At 39.2% G+C, this 16646-nt stretch overlaps 5 protein-coding genes and 1 long non-coding RNA gene across 18 annotated transcripts in view; 3 read left to right on the top strand and 3 right to left on the bottom strand.

The window, feature by feature from the left end:
* Window positions 1-22: 22 nt before the first annotated feature.
* On the bottom strand, window positions 23-1394 carry LOC138138807 (SUN domain-containing protein 2-like). Its single transcript, XM_069058900.1, has 4 exons — window positions 1263-1394; window positions 760-1093; window positions 424-713; window positions 23-376 (listed from the first exon to the last, which is right to left on the bottom strand). The coding sequence occupies exons 1-4, from the start codon at window positions 1269-1271 to the stop codon at window positions 176-178; spliced, it is 834 nt and encodes a 277-aa protein (XP_068915001.1). The 5' UTR covers window positions 1272-1394; the 3' UTR covers window positions 23-175.
* Hap40 (Huntingtin-associated protein 40 kDa) lies at window positions 1070-2537 on the bottom strand. Its single transcript, XM_069058899.1, has 4 exons — window positions 2395-2537; window positions 2093-2342; window positions 1604-2039; window positions 1070-1556 (listed from the first exon to the last, which is right to left on the bottom strand). Exons 1-4 carry the CDS (start codon window positions 2460-2462, stop codon window positions 1387-1389), a joined length of 924 nt encoding a protein of 307 aa, XP_068915000.1. The 5' UTR covers window positions 2463-2537; the 3' UTR covers window positions 1070-1386.
* A 222-nt stretch (window positions 2538-2759) lies between these two features.
* On the top strand, window positions 2760-3229 carry LOC138138810 (uncharacterized). The gene is made up of 2 exons (XR_011162109.1): window positions 2760-2899; window positions 2947-3229. It is a non-coding gene; the product is annotated as an uncharacterized lncRNA (long non-coding RNA).
* Window positions 3207-4004, bottom strand: LOC138138809 (elongation factor 1-beta'-like). Its single transcript, XM_069058902.1, has 2 exons — window positions 3866-4004; window positions 3207-3817 (listed from the first exon to the last, which is right to left on the bottom strand). Exons 1-2 carry the CDS (start codon window positions 3952-3954, stop codon window positions 3244-3246), a joined length of 663 nt encoding a protein of 220 aa, XP_068915003.1. The 5' UTR covers window positions 3955-4004; the 3' UTR covers window positions 3207-3243.
* On the top strand, window positions 3990-11702 carry ND-75 (NADH dehydrogenase (ubiquinone) 75 kDa subunit). Its single transcript, XM_069058886.1, has 6 exons — window positions 3990-4113; window positions 4284-4596; window positions 4646-5216; window positions 10231-10927; window positions 10977-11429; window positions 11478-11702. The coding sequence occupies exons 2-6, from the start codon at window positions 4284-4286 to the stop codon at window positions 11628-11630; spliced, it is 2187 nt and encodes a 728-aa protein (XP_068914987.1). The 5' UTR covers window positions 3990-4113; the 3' UTR covers window positions 11631-11702.
* A 79-nt stretch (window positions 11703-11781) lies between these two features.
* The window catches only part of unc-104 (kinesin family member unc-104), a 32075-nt gene continuing 27210 nt past the window's right edge, over window positions 11782-16646 (top strand). For 11 of the 13 annotated variants that reach the window (XM_069058881.1, XM_069058878.1, XM_069058875.1 and 8 more), the window contains exon 1: window positions 16184-16306. In XM_069058881.1, the coding sequence (XP_068914982.1) occupies window positions 16294-16306 (13 nt within the window). In that variant the 5' untranslated portion in view covers window positions 16184-16293. Of the gene's footprint in view, window positions 11884-12435; window positions 12617-16183; window positions 16307-16646 lie in introns of those variants that run through there. The other 2 variants (XM_069058876.1, XM_069058877.1) reach the window with 2 other exon arrangements.

Here is a 16646-nt window from a genome sequence, read left to right as displayed (position 1 = left end):
TGTGTCAGAATAAATCGACCCGTTCTAAACTCCTATTTATTCTCTCTCTACTTAAGACTCATAACCGCACAAAACTGAATAAAATGACGCTGTTAAAGCGAGGTGCTAACTTCACGCCACTCGACAAAATTGAAGATGACGTAAGAAGTAAGAGGCTCAAGGACAACAGTCACAACTATTTTAAATTCAAATTCAACGAATGCACTCTAAATCGGTACACACAAGTCATCTCGTCTTCGCCGTGGTTGCTGAGTATGCGCAACTCCACCATTTCGAAAGTTTGATTTTTGGGGGCAACTCCGAAAGTTTGGATGACCGCGTCGTTCAAATCGTAAACAAAACTACCCAAATTCTCCTCACCATCCTTGTCGAAACCCTAAAACGTCACTTTCATAAAACTGACTCGGCTGGAGTGTCACCGACCAAAATCTCAAAGTCCTTGGGCGCGCTTCTCACGCTTCCGCCGATCCGCAAGTGTTCCAAACTCACGTGAGTTACCACGGTCGGCTGCCCCAACTTGATCCTGATCCGGCCCTTGTCCCCGTAAAAGGCGTAACACTTTCCGGGGAAGGTCTGGTGCTGGAGTATCATTTTCGGTTGTGACTCCAAGATCCAGTCTATGGCGCCGAATAAGCGCAGGCCGAACTTGGACGGGTAGGAAATGGTGTCGGGAGTCGAGATTACGGAGCCTCCGGAGTATTCAGAGGCGTAGTCTGAAAGGATTAATTAGGGTGGATCAAGTGGGGAAAATGTGGGTACCTAGGAGTCCGATTTGGTCCGAGTAAAATGTGTCCAAGCTGGCACCGATTTTCGCGTCCAGATCCAGATTGAAGTCGGTTTTCCATGCCTGGAGCTCGTCCAGTTGGTCCTTCATGTTCATGATTTCTTTGCGCAAGTAAATCAATTCGTAAAACAGTTGTTTGCATTGTTTCTCCGACACGTCGATCACGTCCACGTTTGTTTGTTGGTGGTAGCGAATGTCGAGGGAGTTGAAGAACGTCGACTTGCAATAGTGTACAGTGATGGCGATTGGGATCAAATAGAGAAATTGCCAAAAATAATACCAAAATGGCGAGCGCTTCTCTTTTATTTGCTAGAAAAATAATATCAAGTTGTCGTTGACGATTGACATTAGATTATTGCACATTTATAATAAATAATATATTGATTGCGCCAAAATGACGAAATTGTATAATCACGTTGAAAATGCAAAAAGTGGTGACAACACCTTCATGAAAATGCAATTTAACACAATTACTCACAAATTCCATGACAAATTAGACGACAACACTTTTTTGGAAATGACAACAGAACTGATTCAATTGTTTCGGGATGTACCAACTTTCCAGTAGTACCAACCTCGACAATACAAAATATTCTTTATTTCTACTGGTCAAGATAAATTTTTACTAAAATCCTAAGTAACTCGCGCTCTTCGTTTCCAACTAGTTTCCACAGTTCGCTCTCCAGATGATCCAGATTTGTCGTGTCCAAAGATTGACACACGGCGACCAACGACTGGAGTAAAATGAACATTCGTTCTGACATCCCACAAGCTAAAAATGGAATTTTAAATCATATTTTGTGTTCAAGATTGAATCACCTTGCAAAGTTTTGTCGTTTTGGTCCCCCCAGGTGTACTTCTCAAGTAGTTTGGCCAAGTTTGGAGTCAACTTTTGTGGGGCAGGTCTCAGAATCAACAACAACAACAATCTGGTGACTTCACACTTTAGTAGTGTCTCAGATCTGGCCCCATTTGGAGGTAATCGGTCCAAAATTGACACGATGTCGTTGTAGGAGTTCAGTGCGCCGGTATAGTCGCGCATGTCTATGTAATGGGAAGCCAACAATTCTAAACAGTATATCTTGGTGTCTAGATTATCGCCTGATAGTTCAACAGCTGAACGAAGATGTTCTTCAGTATCTTCGTTTCTGTCGACTTTTTTCAAAAAATCTACAATTTCTAAGTTTAGTCCTATAGGAATGGGGCAGTCTTCAGGGTAGCGGCTGGAAGCGTAAGCGTAGCAACCTAAAGCTGCCTTAAAATGTCAATATATGAGAATCATAAAGAAAATGAGGGAAATATGGATACTTCTAGGTTTTCTTGGGAGGGGCTGGGACATCCTAGATCGTGATCTTTTGCCTCTGCTGACAGAAACTGACGGGCTGCCCTTACAAGACAAGAAGCTTCACCGGGAATGTTGCCTAGAGAACCTTCACAGCGAGCTGCAGATATCCAACACATTCCTGCATAAGCTGGCAGTTCGGAAGACTCACAGTGTTTGCCTAACGCACTGAAAGACTCGCACGCCTCTGTTACGTTAGGTTTGCGCAAAAATCGTCTACAAGGAATTGATTTAATACGATCTGGTCACAAAACAGGATAGAACCCACCTTTTTAGTTTATTTGAAATGTTTCGATACTGATCTAAAATTTCACTTCCCGTCGATTCTGAACTCATTTTTGTTGCTACAGTCAAGATATTGAACAATCAATTAAATTTAACAACTTTTATTACGTTTATTTCTAATTTTTTATTGTTGACATTTAGCTTAACCTCACTTTTGGCGCGATATAACCTCACTTATTTAAATTTTTGAACGTTTGATAATTGTTACGATGAATAAACCGAAGAAAAGCGACCCCAAGAAAATTCTTGTGAGAAATACTGAAAGACCAATTCCAAAAACTCGATTCATAATAGAGGAAAAAGCAGAAAACAAAGAAAAAAAGAAGAGTGAGCTTGAATCCCAGCAGACGAAGTCGCACCGTTATCAATCAAAATTTCAGTCCCCTGAATTAAATTCCGCCTTAAGAATTGCTAAGAAAATTGATAAAGTAGAAAAAACGAAAGTCAGAAAGGTTCAAAAAGTTCCTGATGTTGCCTTTAATGAAAAGGTTAGTATAGTGCACTGAAGAGGTTCTTGTTTATTTTTATTTTTTAGGTGACGAGAAAAATTAATTTTCCCGTAGATCAACTAATTTATAAGGACTTAATTCCGTTACAAGTTCCATCTAGACCACCGCCAGTTTTAAGCTCGAGAGAACCTTTGCCCCAAAAAGATAAAGAACCAGTTCTGTCATCCTATGCTAAAGTAAAGAAAGCAAAAGAGTTTATTTATCAACCATCTATCAAATCCTCTGACAGACCATCAGCAACACTACAATTAAATAACTTACGTCTTTATAAAATCATACAAATGAATCAATAAACAAAGTTTATTCAGACCAAGTTACATCATTTAAATCTTATTAAAAGCAGCGATATCAACAGACTGGACGAAATCTTCAAAGTCCTGAATCTTCTCAACCAATTCATCCACAGAAACCTTGGCATCTTCCACCACACACATGATTTGTAGCTTGTGGATGCCATAACCCACAGGGACCAGTTTGGATGCCCCCCAAATGAGACCGTCCATTTCAATTGTGCGCACGTTCTTCTCCATGTCCTTCATGTCAGTTTCATCATCCCAAGGCTTCACATCTAGTACAATGCTAGATTTGGCAATAAGTTCAGGCTTCTTAGACTTCTTCTCTGCATAGGCTTTGAGGCGCTCTTCGCGCACGCGAGCCGCTTCGGCATCCTCTTCGTCGTCAGAAGCGAAGAGATCGACGTCATCATCATCATCTTTCGCAGCTGTTGTAGGAGCCGCAGTTTTCAAAGGACAAGCGCCTGAGACTCCCACAGATTTCAATTCTTCAGGCGTGAAAGACTTGACGTGGTTGTACCAGCGCAAGGCATGGGGTAAGTTGGCGGATGGTGCCTTTTGGAGTTTGCTCAAGGTGTCCAAATCGGCTTGAGAGATGGAGTAGCTGAAAATTTGAGGTTAGGTCATATGGAGAAGTTACTGCGAGGTTTACCCTTCGATGTAGCTTCGACTTTCAAGAAATCCGTTCAGTTCTTTCAAGCCTTTGTCAGTTTTCAAATCGCCGAAACTGGGTTTGCCCATTTTGATGTGTTTTTGTGAAAAATCGAAGCTTACAAGCACCACACCATCGACGTCTCACCGGAAAGAGATTTTTAGGTTAGGGTTCGAATTTGACATTTGCAATTTGACGTAATGGACGTCATTTTTTGACGTTTATTATTATTGGAAATTACAAAAAAGGTAAAATTTGTGTATAATTTGTTGATAAATAACAATAAATACAAGAGTAAGCAACGCTTTTCACGTTGTTTGGTGGTTACGTGATACAGATTTGTGACAACAAAATTTGGTTATGAGCGTTTCACATTATGTAATGAAGGTGTCATTCCAAAACTACCCTTCTGTTTCAGATGATGTTGCGCACCACTGTTGCCAAGATCCTGAACGGGGCCAAACTGAGCCCCAAACATGTCAGTGTAGTTTCTAGAGCTTCGAGTGATGTGGCCAAGAAGCCTGAGAAGATAGAAGTGTTTATTGATGATCAGCCCGTTTTGGTTGAACCTGGAACGACAGTCCTGCAGGCCGCCGCGCTCCTCGGCATCGAAATACCCAGATTTTGTTACCACGAACGCTTAGCTGTCGCTGGTAACTGTAGAATGTGTCTCGTAGAAGTAGAAAAATCCCCTAAACCTGTCGCCGCTTGTGCTATGCCCGTCATGAAAGGTACTCACGAGACATGCTCACCTTCAATTTGCTAAATGCGTACTTGTAGGTTGGCGCATCAAAACCGAGTCAGAAATGACCAAAAAAGCGCGGGAAGGCGTCATGGAATTCCTGCTTGTAAACCACCCCCTCGATTGCCCCATTTGCGATCAAGGCGGCGAGTGTGACTTGCAAGACCAGAGCATGGCGTTCGGCTCAGATAGGTCTAGATTCACGGATATCGATTTTTCCGGGAAAAGGGCCGTCGAGGATAAGGACATCGGCCCCTTGATTAAGACTATAATGACGCGTTGCATTCACTGCACCAGATGCATTCGTTTCGCGTCTGAGGTTGCCGGAGTGGACGATTTGGGCACCACTGGACGTGGCTCGGGAATGGAGATAGGGACTTACGTGCAGAAATTTTTCTTGTCGGAGTTGTCTGGCAACGTGATTGATTTATGTCCTGTTGGAGCTCTGACGAGCAAGCCTTACAGTTTCACGGCGAGACCTTGGGAGATTCGCAAGATCGATTCCATTGATGTGCTGGACGCAGTTGGGTCGAATATTGTGGTGTCGACGAGGACCGGAGAGGTCATGCGCATTCTGCCAAGGACGAACGAAGAAATCAACGAGGAATGGTAATTTTTACTGACCTATTCTTTTTGCAATGTTTTAAGCTTTGACTGACCTATTTTTTTTTAATTGTAACGTTGGCAGGAGCTTTCAAAAGTTTCCACAAAAATCTAACAGTCGTTGTGGGTCTAAATAGTTCTGCCAATATTTTTCCGATTAGAGTTCAATTCAGATGTTCAAAAAATGTATTATAACTTACAAACAGTTTAACGGGAAACAGTACAAATCTATTTCCAAGTATGTACTGGCCAATTCTCGTAGTTTTCTTTCTGCTTCCGCATAATTTTTAAAAATCTTTTGCAATGTCAAAATTAATTAAAAACGATTGTCCTGTAAACAAACTGTTCAAATATGAAGTAAACATTTTCTAATATTATCTTTTACGACACGTTCAACGACCACAAGGTAAAATCCATTTTGAGATGTTTTTTAAGAATTGCACTTATCAGATAGAATGGTAAATAAAGAAGTAATTACATAACAGGTAAAAAAACAATGTTATTGTAATAGAATTTGTTGTGACACTTAACTTCTTTATAATTTACACCGAATACTTTGAATTAAAAAAAAAGTAAAAATAGATAAAGAAGATCAACTTTGCAAAAATTCTATACCGGGTGTTATACAGGGTCATTATAAATGATTGTCCTATCGCAGTTGGCGTTGAAAACCCACACAAATTTTGGATGTGCCGCAGCCGCCAACGTTAGCCAAACTAGTATACTTGATTTCCACTACCGCCAGGAGCGCCACCTATCGGCGATACTAGTCTCACTCATTTTATAAGGCTTGCGGCCATGGATTTGCAGATGGCTTGCGGCACATTAAACCCTGTCACCAACGTCAACTGCGATGGGACAATCATTTATAATGACCCTGGAGAAGTCCACGTAATAAATTTAATCACCAATAGGACTCGATAAAAAAAAAAAAATTATTTATAATTTTTTCCGCAAATTCTTCCAAACAGAGTTAAAATTAAATATAATTTGAACCCAAAAATTCATACCCGCTCATGCGTTTACACGTCCATTCATGACGAAGCACGAAAAAAGAATTACTCAAAATACTGAATGAAAAACAGTAAAAGCTGTTAATATTAGAACAGCGATCGTTCTTTTTTCAAAAAACTGTCACACAAAAACATTTTCACTCAGTCTTTCGTTTCAATTGATGATTATCCCATGAGCATTAAGGTCGATTAAAACAAGATCGATATGTAAAAAAAAATATTTGGAAGAGTTCTATTGGTGATTAAATTTATTAAGTGGACTTCCATAACACTCTGTATACAGGGTGTGTTAAAATTCCACCAACAAACTTTCAGGGCTGATTGTATGATCAAAAATAAGCATAAAACTCTTAATACATATGGGGTCAAAAAAGCTTAATTTGCGATATAATCGACTAAAATTTTTTTTACCAGCAACAAAAGCAAACGGGTGGAATTTATTGATGAAACGTACAAATATAAAAAAGGGCTATGTAAAGTCAATTCAAAAATCAAAAAACCACCAACGTCGAATTTTCCTCGATAATTACTATCGGGAACGCTGTCTAGTGTAAAATTTGGTGAGACTTGTAATTTTGAGGTTAAATGTTTATTAAGTGTCTTGTTTTTCTGGGCATGTTTAAGTAAAAATAATAAGAATCAATAAATAAATGAAACGTGCTGCTAATAAAACAATATGAACGAAATTTAAGGCAATTGAATTTTATTTTGAATCAAATAAATGTCATAATTTATAGTCAGTAGTCACCAACATAGTATGAAAAAATATCTACCTAGGATTGTTTAAATTTTACCAACCTAAAGCAACAGGTGGTGGTTTTTTGTTTTTTGAATGGACTTTACAATTTACAAAAATTGTCAAAATTTTGATTAAAGAATTAGTCCTGAAAGTTTGTCGGTGCAATTCTGACACACCTGTGTAGCTTGCGGATAAAGCACATTATTTATTTGTGGGATTACAACTTACAACACTCCCTGCGCTCGTGCCTGTGAACTTCCCACTTCTAAAAGAAGTGGTTTATGCACGTGTTTCACAAATAACTATTTTATTTTTCTTTCATTAAACACGTTCATGTTTTGAGGTTTGTTTCAAACGAACATCATTCAACTAAATACAGGGTCATTATAAAATATTGTACCATCGTAGTTGGCGTTGGAAACCCACACAAATTTTGGATGTGCCGTCAGCCTCGCAAACTAGTGGACAGATTTCCACTACCGCCAGGAGCGCCACCTATCGGCGATACTAGTTTCACCCATGTTATGAAGCTTGCGGCACATTCAACTAAGGCCCCAACGCCTACTACGATGGTACAATATTTTATAATGACTCTGTATGTATGTATGTTCTTTTCTGCTTCATTTTAATATAAATTTACGATTACGAAATTAAATTAATACAAATAACGATCGTAACTGGATACTAAACTTATTTCATTTAGGTGTCCAAATAAAATAAAATCTTCCAAACGTTATCATGGTAAACAGTGTTTGTCAGTAAAATGTCGAATGCTAACAGTGCTTGATTTACTTCTTTTCTTTTAACAATAATGTTTGATTATTATTAGCTTTATGTTTTTATTTAATTAGCCATGTTAACAATGAACATAAACAGGTTCCTTCTGGACTTTACTGTGGTCTTCCGTAGTGTTTAAATTTTAAATCCCCATGAAAGAAAATAAAATGAAAGTAATAAAAACAAAACAAAATCAAAAAAACAACAAAAAATGAAACAGAATAAATCCACTCATTACAATTTCAAAAAATACAAAAGTAATAGATTAATAATGCTAATTGTATCATCATAAAGCTCTTAAATGTCTAAGGGCCAGTTTACAGAAGCGAAATTAAGTTAAGCGTAATCAAATGCGAGATTAACTGAACCCGTGATCGGATTGAACCAATAGAAGTTTCGAATTCATGGGTTAATTGCGCATTAAAATTTAATTCCAATTAAAAATTTAATTTTCTTTCTATAAACTGCCTCTAAGGAGAGCAGTTGTTAAAGGCAACTCATGAAATAATTTAAATTAGAAAAAAAAATTCTGCAGGAACCCTAAAGCTTGTTTGACACGATGCTAAATTTTGTAGAAAATTTGTTAGAAAATGAGAGAGGACCAATGAACGATCAGGATCTGACAAAGACAGACTATGATCCTGATCGTTCATTGGTCCGATCGAGGGTCTCTCTCATTTTCTAACAAATTTTCTACGAAATTTAGCATCGTGTCAAACAAGCTTTAGAAAAGAAAAAAGTAATAATAAAAAAAGTAGAAATTGCGGTATTAAAAATTAAATACATACAAGTAAAAATAATTGCCAAATTTATTTCTAGAGCACACGCTCGGACCAACAAACAGAATTTTAATTAATTGAAAATTCCAAGAAAAATGTACTGTTTACAGAATATAAGGATAAAACCTAGCAACAGAAATGATAAGATGGCCTAAAACCCTCTCATTGGTCAAATTAAAATGTTATTTTCTTGAATACCGTTTGAGCTAACCAATTTTTTCTTTAAGAATATTTATCAGTGCATCAGGGAGATTTCTAAAGTTTTCTTTGGGGCGCCAGTTTTGGGACACCCAGATTTTTTTTCTGAATTGGGAAAATGTATCTAAAATTTTGTCACTATTGATTTTTTACGCTGATAACGAAGAAGTGAAAGTTGCAGTACTTTCGGTAAATTACGAACTACATAATACTTGTTTTTGTAGGAGTACATATTTGGATGCGATAAAAATGGTCAAAGTAGCCTACGAACAAAAAAACGTACCTACATCTTAACTTATTTCTTTATTTGCTCAATTAAACCAAGCCTTCGAATAGATGTAAATGGAGTTGCTTCCACAATTTCCCTCGCATTGTCTACTACCTCGGCCGTTCTTTTGTTTTCCGTACCAGTTTTTCTTTGAACACTTCAGTTTTCTCCAAGTATTCTCCAGTTTCGTAACTTCGTAAACGTCGTCGTAAGAACGGTCGGCTGTTTCGGGGAGAAAATATTCCTAAAATTCTTTTTTTTGTTCGACACTGTCAGAGTTTGACAATTTTCTCCTGTGTGAACCGATTTTGATAAATATCACAACTTGTCAAAACGAAACGTCAAGCTAATGTTAAAGATATTAAGCGATTTGGAGCCTTTAAGGGACTCGTCGAACAAAAAAACGTATTCAACTCGTTCGTGTGTAAATTGGGCTCTTTATGGCATTCGTGGGGTTTTAAAACGCCCGTTTCACTCGCGTTTAAACTGGCCCGCTCATGTTGAAAAGAGCCCAATTTACACGCGAACTCGTTAAGTAAACTACTGATTCTAACACGCAATAAAATAAAATTAAAAAAAAACATGCCAGCTTCGATCCGCTGTCGACTTTGACTTTTTTTCTGCAGTTGTACTATTAACTAAACTTCGCTTGGTTTTCACAACTGTAAATTATTAAAATGCAAGTATGAAAAGGATTAATTCAGGTCCCACCGAATCTGACAACAGGATTACTTTGTTATTATGTTTGCGTTTAATCTTACTGTTGTCGACTTGACTTGGAAGCTTAACTAGTTTGTAAGTCTCTTTGAAACTGGAGCCGATAACGGTTTAATCTTGTAGCTTCATAAAAAGATATTCAAAATGAAGGATTAACTCCCACTAAACGACCTTGACCTTACTCGAAAAAATAACGATTAAAAAGAAGTTGCACAATCGTGCTATATCAACAATTTGGTACCTATTCTTCCACAATTGAAACGTTTAAATGTGATAGACTAGATTTGGCAATTACAATCATCTTGGCCTGCATTTTTATTTGCAAAAAATTACTTGTTTTGAATTTGCAATGTCTTATCGAGCCTTACCGGGTTTCGTGAATGACCCCCTTAGTCAGTTCTTAATTGAAATTTAAGAAAGAGTACCTAGGTTAGGTGAAAAAGAAAAGAATATACCTATTCTCTTTTTATTTGTATATTTTGTATTTCGTTATTCGTTGAAAATATGTTATTGAATTATTTTTGGTCAGGTTGTCCGACAAGGCAAGATTCGCTTACGATGGCCTGAAGCGGCAGCGTCTTGTCACCCCCATGTTGCGCGCCAACGACGGCGAACTCAAACCCGTCGATTGGGAAACCGCCCTTCTGACCGTCGGCAAAGTATTGAAAAACGCCGGATCCAGCTTGGGGGCGATCGCCGGAGGCTTGACCGACGCGGAAGCTCTCGTCGCCGTCAAAGACCTCCTGAACCGCCTCGGCTCCGAAGACCTCTGCACCGAACACACATTCCCGATGGACGGCTCCGGCACCGACTTACGATCCAGCTACTTGCTAAACAACAAAATCGCGGGCGCCGAAGAAGCCGACTTTGCCCTCCTGATCGGAACCAATCCTCGGTTCGAAGCACCCCTGTTGAACTCTCGCCTGCGGAAAGCTTACGTACACAAAGAACTAGAAGTCGCCCTCGTGGGTCCCCAAGTGGACTTAACCTACGAGTACAACCACCTGGGGGACGATCCAGACGTGATCGCCCAGATCGCTTCCGGGAGCCACCCCGTAGCTGCGAAGCTCAAGGCGGCTAAGAAACCGCTGATCATCTTGGGGGCCGGCATTTTGGAGAGACCCGACGGGGCGGCCATCTTGTCCGCAGTTCAGAACCTCGCGTCTTCGACCAGTGCCTCCGAAGACTGGAAGGTCCTCAACGTTCTGCATAAAGTTGCGAGTCAGGTCTGTTCGATCCGTCGCTGTAGCGTCAAATTTGACGTTTCGTTTCCAGGTGGCAGCACTGGACATCGGGTACACTCCGGGGGTGGACAAGATTCGCGAGAACAGCCCCAAAGTGCTCTGGTTGTTGGGGGCCGACGAGCAAGCCATCGACAAGAGCGACCTGCCTGAAGATTGCTTCGTGATCTACCAAGGTCATCATGGCGACCACGGAGCGACCATTGCCGACGCCATACTCCCCGGTGCCGCCTACACCGAGAAACAAGCGACATACGTGAATACTGAAGGTAGGGCGCAACAGACCTTGCCGGCGGTCTCTCCCCCGGGTCAAGCCAGAGAAGACTGGAAGATCGTTCGGGCTCTGTCGGAGATCATGGGGGTGCCGTTGCCCTACGACAGTTTGAACGATATCAGGTGCAGACTGCACGAAGTGGCGCCGCATTTGACCAGATACGGCGACGCCGAAAACGCGAATTATTTCAAGCAAGCACAAGAACTGGCAAAGGTGAGAGTGACAATTTGACTGTCAGGTTGACTATTGGGGTTGTTTCAGAAAATACAAACTAGTAAGATTAGTAGTTCACCGATCGACGTAAAGTACAAGGAACTGAAGGACTTCTACATGACGGACGCCATCAGCAGGGCTTCGCCCACGATGGCCAAGTGCGTCCAGGCGGTGCTCAAGCAGCAGCAGTCAAAATACTGAATTTAAATTAGATTCTTGCATTATTTAATATTAATGAGAGTTGTATTATAAAACGAATAAATGCGAAACGGACGTAGTTTTTTTAATGGTAATTGACAACCTTGATTCGTTGGGCTGGTGCCAATGCGAAAAATGTTGAGTACGGTCCAGACCGCACTGAAGTTGGCAGCACTGCGCATGTCCGATCGATTTTACGAAGAAATGTCATGTAGTGTTTGTTTCTGCAAGGAAAATCATAAATAAAGACAATAAGGTGAGTTTTTCCCCACGAAATGCACGATTCCACACTCTAGAATCGCTTTCCTTCCGCCCTGCCATTCGTCGTCATGTTGGCACTCCGTGTTTAACTAGCGAGACAGTGCCGGACGCAAAAAATTCTTTTATGGGGAAAAGGGACTGCAGCCGTTGCGGCACCAGAATTGGCGTTTTGGGGCCACCGCAGACGCGTTTTGGGGGCGAACCGCGTCGGAATTATCGAGTGACAGATGGCCGCAGAGTTGTAGGTCATGATCATTGATTTTGTCCGGAGTCCCGCATCGGAATGAATCATCCGGCATCCTTCGGCCGAGTTTAATTGAATTTAAGATAAGTCGCCAATCGGGCGCGGGATTGCCCCAATTTGCCGGGCCAGACGGCGAAATTTTTCCGCTCTGGTGAGTCACGACTTCGCGGGAAGTTCAAATTCGAGCGGAAATCGTACCACTGTTGTTTTTTGAAAATTTTTCATTTCAAAATATTGCGATTTCACCTTTTTCGAATAAACATATTGATTTTTGCGCGCTCATTGGCGAAGTCTTGTATTGATTTGAGTCACGTGTTCGTTTTGCGCATCCTCCAGAACTCTTGTGGACTTTCCGAGACGTCACAGATTCTTAGAGTGTCGGTGGTGTTGTTCAATTTCGACATGAACAGTAGAGATGTTAAATCGGTGTCCTGGACTGGGAATTGACCGTCGAGCTTCGAGCACCACCCTCAGGACCAAGTCGGTATGTGTTGCGCCACTTCTCGGAGGCTTCGAGCCTTGGGGACGGGTTTTTCGCCACGCATAGGGCGTGTTTGATTTTTTGCGTTCGGTATTTGATTTTGTTGTGTGTGGACCCCGGCCGGACAGTGCGTGGTAACCTTTAAACCGATCAATAACAAAAAATCAAAGGATTTACGGTTGTACAGGTGGACGCCAGCAATTGATAATTCCTTCGATTCCCTGTCGGGGCTAATTTTAGTCTCGCGTGGGTGCGAAAAGTACTTCGATCAACGTCACGACTCCGCCACCCCGTCGGGATGAAACAGTTTTTCGAAAAATAACACTTAAGGTCAGACTGGACCGGAATTGCGTGACGCAAGTGGCGCCAGCGGGGATGTAATTGCGTTGTTGAGGGTATTAATTTTGCACCCACCTTCAATTAGGCGCAATTAGGGGATGTTGTTCGCTTTTTCTGAGGGGTTCACTCGGTCGTGTTCAAGAACACAAAACGGGTTCACCTACGATCCCATAAATATCGCTAAATTGCCAGGCAATCCCGCGGGACACGTTTACCCCAATGTGCTACCCGCTCTGTGTTGGTTTCTTCCACCGTAAATTCTCATATATTATTCGCTGGTATTACTGAGAAACTATATTTTGCTCTGGGGTCGTTAATGTTTCATGCAGTTCTAAATTTTGCAACACAAACTTAAGTCGCCCTCTTGTTTGATCAGATGCCCTTTTTTCTTCTTTTGCTCATCCTTCAAACGGTCGCCGGTTCAATAAGTCACAGATGAAATATATTGAGTTGCCTTCCGCACGTTTTGTCTCGATTACTCGCGGTCCAACAGCTGTTTCCTTCCTTTATCCTTCCAGCTCTGCGATATTTTTCATCTTTTCGCCTCCGAGTTTTATAAGGTTGTTTTTGTTTTTTACCGCCCCCACCTGACAACGATTTACAATTTTTTTCGCCGCTTCTTTATCTAAATTCCATCCAATTTGTGTTGCACCTTGTCTTTGTTATCTTTGCACTTTTCATTTTCTTTTGTCCGCCTCCTGCCTTACGTCAGTGACTCATGATTCTTTCATATTTTAATCCTCTCTCTCTCTCAATTCGACAATAATTACCTAATCATTTTTCGGCATGTTTAGTTCGCTTTACCAAAAGCAAAAGTTTTATTTATATAAAATCGCAACTCATAAAATAAGCGGAAAATATGGGGTCACATGCTTTACATGCTCAACCCACTTTTTTTGTTCCTAAATCGATTTTATTGTAAGCGTCTGGGCAATAAAATTTGAATGGAAAGTGGTGAAGGAAAATATTAAATTTTCAATATACCTAATGCAGCCTAAATTACTGCAATCAGTAATAATTGCTGTAAAGTGCAAAATTGGAATGAATTTTCCAATGAACAGGCGATTAACAGAGAAAAATAACTTAATTGCCTAAATATTTCACAAATGTCAAATAAAGAAACGTACTCCTAATAAATAATTCTTTCAGATTTTTCTTTTTGTTAATATGTGGTGTTCAAACTTTGATTTTTTCAAATACCGATCTGGGGCCCAATTCTTGAAATCACTTGAAAATATTCGTTTGAGAATATTTTCCCGTAAATGAATTCCCAGTGGAATTTAAAATGTTCTCATATCTGAATTCTTGAACTGTGCGGAAAATGATTTCACATGAGATTTTAAAAATGCAATATGCTGACAATTTGGATCAAACGGGTCTAATTTCAGATAAAGTCTTTGTGCTTGGGCAACCATTATTTGGATTGAATGAATGAATTCTTCCATTTTTTCTTTTACAAACACAATTATGTATTAACAAAAGTGTCACATTTGACAGTCGAATTTCTCGTGAAAAAATTATTTTCCCATGATAAACACTACCGTCTGACATACTCGTAAGTCCCGAATACACTTTTGCATTTCTCATGAGAAAATTTGCCTATTTTTCCAATGAGAATTAATTCCATCGATTCAAGAATTGGGCACCAAGTTTTTTTTTTTAATATTCCTTGGACTGTCGCATTCTAGGGATTTAAAGTTTTTCAAGCAGTGTCACAAATTCTCTGTTGAATGTAGATAAGGATTCTGTGCTGGCCATTTAATAACTAACTTGCCATTCAGCAAAAATCTTTTTTTATGATTCTAGGGATGCTTTGCATTATTGCAAAGCTGGAATCGCCGCCACACAAGACAAAACTTGTCGTGTTGAAAATGATATCCAAACATTTGGACAGTTCGTGATATTTTTCAAGGAGATCGAAACCATCATCCACAATAGTTGTTGTCCCAACTTGATCCTTAGCAAACAACGTGAACATCGCTAAATAACTCAAACTGAACTGTCTGTTTTCTAAAGAAAGAACATCACTTCATCGTTCCTTCGTCCAATTATTTATTTCTTTTCACAAAGGTCTCTACGGGCCTGACATATCGACACCTCCAAATTAATTTTTACGTTCGGTGCCACAACCACAGTACTTACGTGGCTGCTAAATATAAAATTTTCCAATTTTTCCTCCATTTCTGAAGTCATTTTGTCGACTTTCTGAGTCTTACTGTTAGAAATGGTCACAACGTTGACGAAAGTTTTTGAAATTATACATACCTATACAGACTGGATGGTTTTTAAAGCCCGTTTCATTTCAACCGAAAATTTTGGCAATAAAAAAAATAAAAATCGCAAAATAATGTCCTTAGAATTTTGCTCTTATAAAAGATAATGGTATGAAATATAAAAAACACATAATAAAAATTGCTGTTTGCAAAACCGCGCTTGAAGTCGCCGGTGGGAATATAAGGAATTCAAATATGTAATTAGATTTTTAAAATGTGGAGGGTTGTGCAGTATTTTCCGTTAAAGTAGCAGTGTCAACATTTTTTCAATGTTGAAATAGAAGAATTTGATATATCTCTGCTCGTCTGCTCCGATTAACTGTTTGTAAGGTTTTAAAATATGTATAAATATACCACCAACTTTTCTATTTGCCTATTTTGCTGTAGAACAAGTGAACAAGTCCAATGCAATGTTCGATCCTCCTGATTTTAAAAATTCGCAAAAACATTTTGCTTTAGGTGGTGATTACAAATTTATAAGAAAAAACTGCACAAAAATTTAAATTAAAACGTAAAATATAAACCTAACCTCACTTATTTAGTCGTAGGTGAACATGTATCATGTATATTTGCACCACGGTAAATACGTACCTTGAAATATCTCGTTCACGAAAAATGAAAAGAAATTGCCCTAATGTAAGTGAAATAACCGATAAATCGTCCATTTTTACTACATTTCAAATAAAATGTTCACAAAATGACAGCACTAAAAATACATAATGTATAATTCACTACTGCCAACCGTAAAAAAGCAACTTTACTATTATCTTGACTCTATAGATGAATTTTTTAATTTCTTCATCGAATTTCAATTATATCATCCTTAAAAATCAAAACCGATTTGACCAGACTTGACCTAACCTGTAACGATTTCATTTTCTCTCGAAATTAATGAACTGAAGAAAATAATGGACAGTATAGACGTAGAGCATTATTTTTTTGTACGGTTGGGAGTTGGGAGTAACAATCGAAAATTTGAATTTTCTTGTAATTCAAAAAATTGTGAAAAATGCATCTAAACTAAATAATATTGTTCATCCGGTGCTACATTATTATCGAATATCCAAAATGTTTCCCTTTGGTAAGTGGAAAAGTGAAACATGACCTATTCTACACTTTACACGGTATACGGAGGAATAAGTGAGGTTATGTTCATGTCTTAACTAATTAAATTTATCCCCGAAATAAAAGGAGTGTTTAGCAAGTTTCTCCCACGGATTGGTGTTCGTCGCAAAAAACAACGTGTTCTTGTAAATTTTTATAACGATTGGAGCTTGCACGCCAAGCTAGACTTTTCTTGAAAAATAAGCTTTTACTATTAAAATTAAGATTTACGCCGTTTTTTAAACAATCTAATAAATATAAAAACTCTATGGAAATAGCGTACTTTTTAAACGTTACAAAGTATACTATATTACAAA

Source organism: Tenebrio molitor, chromosome 9, assembly GCF_963966145.1.
Source record: "Tenebrio molitor chromosome 9, icTenMoli1.1, whole genome shotgun sequence".
In the NCBI taxonomy this organism is placed as follows: Eukaryota; Metazoa; Arthropoda; class Insecta; order Coleoptera; family Tenebrionidae; genus Tenebrio; species Tenebrio molitor.
Note: the sequence above shows the minus strand (reverse complement) of the source record. Positions and strands in the feature narration are given on the sequence as shown.